Source organism: Anser brachyrhynchus (assembly GCF_964034855.1).
Source record: "Anser brachyrhynchus genome assembly, chromosome: 7".
In the NCBI taxonomy this organism is placed as follows: Eukaryota; Metazoa; Chordata; class Aves; order Anseriformes; family Anatidae; genus Anser; species Anser brachyrhynchus.
In genome coordinates, this window is record NC_137701.1 from 25,398,088 (window position 1) to 25,404,754 (window position 6,667).

Here is a 6,667-nt window from a genome sequence, read left to right on the forward strand (position 1 = left end):
TAAACTTTTGAGATGTTATTGATTAGGATGATATAAAACCACTTAATATATGGAGAAGACATCCCAAAGTACCTCTGGGTGCATGTTGTATAACAGGATGAGGCTTGCTAAAGTGATTAATAAAAACAACTGAGTATGCTGAGAAAGCTCAAATGAATGACTGTAATTCTGGCATTTAAAATATGAAAGAGACGTCTGACCTTTGACTTCTGTCCTTTATGTGATTAATGAGTGGCCCTTTATCTCTCTATCAACTGGACTGTCATTACAGGTGGAATCAGTCTAAATTAAAACAGGATTTTAGTTGAAGATTCCCATGAAGAGTGGGAACATACTGGGTACCTTTAGTACTTACTACAGTGTTTCTCCTTAAGTTTTTTCCCTGGTTTGACTATCTGCTTTGGACAAACCAGTGTCTAAATTTCAGCTTAGACGGTCAGGAATATAGTTTGTCTTACTACTACTTCGAAAGCAAACTTAAGTATCTTGGAAGTCTGGCCCAGGTAATGTGTTTTGTGTGTTTGTTTATTTTGGGAGAGTTGTTCTGCCACATACAAGCTCTAACAGTTCTACAAACTTAGTACATAGTTGAAACTGAAATGTGGTCCATCTGCTACCCTGGGAAATCTGACCACTACACTAAAATTACTTCAGAAGTTAAGAACAGAGAGAGTAAGCCACATATAACCTGTGTGGCTGTAGGATTTTTCAGAATATGTATGTTTTTCAACAATTTGGACTTGTTCCTTGCTTTGATTCACAACGTGAATTCTTGTTCTCTCTGTTCTTTTACCCCTTCTACTTGAACTGTTCCAGTGTTGCTGGTCACCTTGGATATTGTGCTTATTCATCACAAGTAGACTTGGTAGGACTTTTCCTGGGTGTGCTATGTCTTTGATTTCACAGAGCATCAGAGGAACTTACCTTTCTTGCAAACTTTAAGAAATAAATAAATAAAATCATGCTTGAACAGATGAGCACATCTACCACACTTCCTCAAGCTCCTCATTCTTCCAGTTCTCCTGCAAGTGTATGAAGAACCTATGCAGTTCTTCTGAGCAGGGCAGTGGGTCTGATGATGGTAACATTCAGTACAAGTGTCTCCATCATACACCTACCTTAGATTCCCAGTATCTAAGTGATGTTATTGTTCCAGAACTTGCAGGAAGAATGTTCTGTTCTCTACTAAGTCACATTACCAGTTACCTTTCAGCTTGACTCTGCCACTTCTTTATTAGAGATAATTAGTGGAGAAGCACCAGAAGAAACTGAAGAACTCAAAGACTTTGCACAAACTTTAAAGGCAGAAGGTGCAGTAACTAACATTTGGTTGCATTGTGCTGGTCACTAGACAAACATGGACACATGTTTACTTCAGGGAGCCTGTAGATGTGGAAATACTTATTTCTTCTGTGCCAGGGATTGCCACAGACTCAAGAACCCAAACGGAATTGGTAGTGTTTGTGATAGGCTCTCATTCATTCTGTTCATCGGTAATGGTACGCGCTCCATATTGCTGACTAAAGCAGCATCCTGTTTTTGTCACTGTGCCAAGTGAGATGTGAACATCTCTTAGCTGTGGGCCTGTTCCTGCAGATGTCTGAGCACAGTCATGTTGGTTAGCGAGAACCTATTAAATACTGTTCAGTCAGCAATACAAATTAGAAAAAGGAAGTGCTTTTTGCCATTTCTAGTAGACGTCAGCCTAAATGATGAAACTTACGGAGTATAAGAGCTGTGGAATTAATTAAAACCCTTGTGCTTCTGAAGATTTCTCCCTAAAAGGCAGGTTGAAACTTCTTGTTGCTCTGAACTGATACGCCTGACTTTCACAGCAGGCAAAGCAACACCATTTTCAAGGAGCTGAAGGACTTTGTGTTTTGGCATTCAGAGCAGCCACTATGAGTTTTGTTCTCAGGCTTATGAGTTGGCTGAATTAAAAACAATAAAAGAAGCCTTTTAAATACTGCCCCTTTGCTTTTCAGAAGGTATGATGTTCACGTTTCTAAGCTGTAGTGCTTTCAGCCTTGCAGGATTTCTTCTGCATCATATCTTTCCTTTTTGCCTTGGTGTTGCCTGTTGGCAATCCACTGAAGACAAGGAATAAATTGTGTTCCTTTCCTGTAATAAAAACCGCCTCATCTTCAGCAGGAAACTTATGATAAATCTTGTACTCATCAAAAGATTTATTGTAGTAACAACGAAAGAAACAGGCCTGCAGGAATGTTTATATTAGCTGATTCAGAGTTTAATTAAAAACAAAGGACAAAGGAAAACCCCTTTTTAGAAGCGTGTTTCACTGTTTTACTTTGTGACTGGCCTTTCTGTCAAACAGGTGTCCTCCCTTGTTACTGTATGTGCAGTCCATAAAGGTTAAATTAATGTATTCCTATTTGACCGTACCCATTTTTTCACCAGATACGCAGCTTCTATTGATGACATCCTGGAAGAAGAGGAACATTATGCAGATCAGCTGAAAGAGTATCTCTTCTATGCAGAAGCACTACGGTATGTACAGAAGTATAGAGATCAAGTGAAAATTATCGTGATTTCCTCTAATATTGTGTTGGTGTTGAATTTTGGTATCTTCTGCTCTCTAAGAAGTAGAAATTTCAGTGTTATGGAATCTTCACATTCTTACCGCTTATTTAGCTTACTTGTATTTATTGCTGTGTGGGTGGCAATAAAAATTTAAAACTCAGCTAGCTGGTCAGTAAGTGAAATGATGGAAATGTTAAGATCTGGATACTGTGGAAGATAATGCTGTTTATTCCTCTGGTTACACTGTTTCCTTGGCTAGTTGTGCTCCAATGTGCTGAAAGCTTCAGCTTTTAAAAGAGAGAGGCCAAATAAAGCTGCCACAGCTGTTAGAAGTCCCAGCAGATTTCAAAGTGCCCTGCGTAACTTTTATCCTGTACACTACTATGCAGCTAAACACAGATTTTTTTTAAAAATTGTTTTAGACTAAACTTCATAGGGCAGTCTCCATTACAAGCGTGGATGTGAAAGCAAATTTCTTTACGCTGTAAGATTGCACCTAGTGCTATTATGCTCTCCCTGGCTTGGCTCTGAACTTTTCGGAGAGGTCCAGTAATACTGTAGAGAATCAAGTTGGCGAGTGTGATGGCTGCTGTCAGGGAACCCAGAGCACAAGTAGCCTCTCCTGGGAGATGAACACGCATCCGGCAGTGGAGTACGGATGTAGCCTCATCAGCCCACACAGGACTGGGACTTGCTGCAGGTGGTCAGAGGAAACTTGCCTCTTTTCCAGATGAAAGGCACTATGCGAATCTAGGAGCACTGTTTCTTGTTTCATTTAAAAAAATAAGATGTGAAGAATTTTATGATTGACTGATGCATTGCTGCTGTGACATGTTCTGTCTCTGGTTACCTTTTGTCATAGTTGTGATTTTTCTCTGATGTATTTTGAATAAAATTATTTTACAGTGGTGTACTTAAGTAGGTGGCAGGGCTCATATTGCTGAGGGTGTCTTGGAATAAGTCTAAAAAGAAGATCAGAAGATCAGAATGCTGCTGGAATAAGAACTTTCTTTATACCTTGATCCAAGCTACAGTAATTGCAGAGTTAGGCATTCTGTGATAGGGCTGTTGAATTTGAGCTAGATAAATAACTGAATATGTTGCCTGCCAAACAAAGCATTTTGCCGTTTGTAAAGTTTAAATGGAGGGAAACGTAGCAAAACAAAGTAGTATGTGACAGATCTTTCATTACTTACTTTTCAGGGCAGTTTGCAGGAAACATGAATTAATGCAATATGACTTGGAAATGGCGGCACAGGACCTAACATCTAAGAAACAGCAGTGCGAGGAGCTGGCAACAGGAGTGAGTCTTTTTCCACTTTCTTCTCCAAGATGCCTTTTTTTTTTGTGTGTGTGAGCCAAGTTACTTAGAATGACATTTAAATGGCACTAACATGCTGGCCGCTGGTTACGAGAAGCAGTATCCTATGAGCTGTAGGCCTCTGAGGTTTAAAAGTAACTTGGTTCTTGGTGACGTAAACTGTTAAGTGTTCAATAAGAGAATTTGATAGAGAGCAAGTAAAGGGTTGCAGGAAATAGAAACTGAGCGGAATAACGATAACTACCCTAGAGGTCAAAATGGTAGGATTTCTGGAAGGCTTCCACTGCCTTCTGGAACATGGACATTACTGATACATGGTGTTAGTTCCTCTTATATGGAAGACAATGGCTAAGAAACTACTACTAGTAACATGTATTTAAAATTTTTAATATTGCTATTGAATCTATTGACATCCTGTGGAGAACTACTTTATGGTTTTTCTTTACCATACAAAATGCAAGGCTTTAAGTTCTTTCCTACCTCAGTCTGAGGAAGAACTTGTCTGGAAGCTTACCCATGCCAGTGGAATGACTTGCTTATGGTCTAATCCACAGACAAGCTGTAAGAGTTTGAACATCAAATTACTTAAAGGTGTCTGAAGGGTCCAGAGTTCCTGGGAATAAAAGCTGAGATACAAGTTTCTGTTCCCTTCTCCATCCTCACTTGTCTCTATATAATATGAGCTGCCATACCTTCGATTGCTACCTATCTATGGGACATTCAAGAAATGAAATGTGCCATTTTCTGGTAGTTAAAGACAAAATGAACTGAATAATAAGCCCTAATGCTGGTAAAAATCATGTGATGTATCATGGCTCTGCTCAGGAATTCCAAAATCTATAGTGTCTTTTGTCTTTTGTAGACTATGAGAACGTTCTCCCTGAAAGGGATGACCAGCAAGCTGTTTGGGCAGGAAACCCCTGAGCAGAGGGAAGCCAAGATAAAGATTCTAGAAGAGCAGATACAGGAAGGAGAAGAACAACTGAAGTCTAAAAATCTGGAAGGCAGGTAAACAGGCTTGATTTATTCAAAGGAGATGGGGCTTGTCTTAGCAAAAGTCATCGACTAGATGCTCTTGAAGGTGTTTGCATTTTATAAGTGTTTTTAATATATTCTTGGTGTTTATGAGCTGTCTATAAAAGCTCCTGTCAGCTGCAAGTTGTGAAATAAAGTACAGTACATGCAGTTAGCTTCTGGTCTGAGTGTATGGCTTATGTAAAACCTGATGACTTTCCCAGTTACTGAGCCCACTCTAATGGCTGACTTGCTTGCTTTTATGTTCAGCTAGTAATATGTTTAGCAGGTGGGCTTGTAGGTCTGCAGCTGAATAGCCTAAGACTCAAAAGCTGATTTGCTTCAAATACAGTATTTAGTTTGGTTTATATGTATGGGTCCTAAGCTAATATTCTACAGCTCCTCATATGGGGGATAACTGACTCCTGTGTGAAAGAGATTAGAAGTTCTGGCAAGCTGTGTTTGAGTAACTGCTTCTCAGTGCTGTAATGAAATTTTCTTCAGGAATGCAAATATGAAAAATAGGAGCTAGCGTTCCTAAAGCAATGTGTTTGTGTCAAAACATGTTCATCGTATAATAGAAGGGGTAAATGCGGTATCTCCTGGTATGTTAGGATTAGAGCTGAAAAGATAAGACTAGTTCATGAGCAGTTCAAAACAACAAGACATTCAGTAAATGCAATTTCTTAATCATTTTGACAGAAGTACTGGAGATCTGCTTGTGTAGCTCTGGAAGCAATTTTCAAGTGAATACTTGCCTTGTGTGTACAGCCCAGCACAAATGAAAGGCCATGAATTACAGAAATCTACTTCCATTTTGGTTAAGGAGACCTGAAGACACATCACCAAACCAACAAAATTAATTCCTGAAGTGAATTGTCCAAGTCAAATTTGCATTGTAAATGTTGTTACACTTTACTGTCTCAAATCCTGTTGACAACTGAGTTTTCACATTGGAAAGACCAAGATTCAGACTTGACAATTGAAATAGAAACATGGAATGTTGTGTGCGAGTATTAGCATAAAGATATTTTGTCACTGAGAAAATCTGAAAAGTGTATTCTGAATTATGCTGGTTCTATGGCAGTGACACTTACTATATTTAAAAAAAAAATCCTGTGAAACTGGTTCTGGTTTAAAAATCTTTAGAAGTATATGGAGAATTAAGCAGTAGTGCCAATTATAAAATGAGAATGCTGTGGGATGAATAATAAATACAGAACTTGGTTTGCTGACTGAAACATAAAGTGCTTTATCATACATAAAACTTCCTTGCTGTGGGTTCAGAGGAAGAAAGAAGAGCTAAGGTTGTAACATGTAAAACACTAACAGAAATGTTGCTTTCAATTCCAGAGACTTTGTGAAAAGTGCCTGGGCTGACATTGAACGGTTTAAAGAGCAAAAGAATCGCGATTTGAAGGAGGCTCTTATAAGCTATGCTGTTATGCAGATTAGCATGTGCAAAAAGGTATGTTTAGCTTGTGAAAGGCTAGGCTAGTATATATATCATGTCAGCAGGGGATCAGATGCAAACTTTCAGCATCTAGGAGCGTTGCAGTCACAGAAGGTTGGAAGTCACTAGCGTAAAACCTCCCACATATTCCATCCTACTCTAACTCTGTGACATGTTAATGTTGATATATATATAATAGGCAGTGTGGTCCAATTCCAGTGTGGTCTCTGCCTTGTTGTTGTGTGGAGTTTTGTGGGGTTTTCTGTAGAGTCGTCCATGGAAAAAAGTCTGTTGATGAGGTTCGCAAGCAAATTATATTTCCATCTATTTTTTGCCTT

General features: G+C 39.0%; 1 protein-coding gene across 1 annotated transcript in view; it reads left to right on the plus strand.

The window, feature by feature from the left end:
- The window catches only part of SNX4 (sorting nexin 4), a 34,280-nt gene that overhangs the window by 25,667 nt on the left and 1,946 nt on the right, over positions 1 to 6,667 (plus strand). The window contains exons 10-13 of the mRNA XM_080600624.1: positions 2,419 to 2,508; positions 3,745 to 3,844; positions 4,725 to 4,870; positions 6,230 to 6,344. Of these exons, the coding sequence (XP_080456750.1) occupies positions 2,419 to 2,508; positions 3,745 to 3,844; positions 4,725 to 4,870; positions 6,230 to 6,344 (451 nt within the window). The remainder of the gene's footprint in view (positions 1 to 2,418; positions 2,509 to 3,744; positions 3,845 to 4,724; positions 4,871 to 6,229; positions 6,345 to 6,667) is intronic.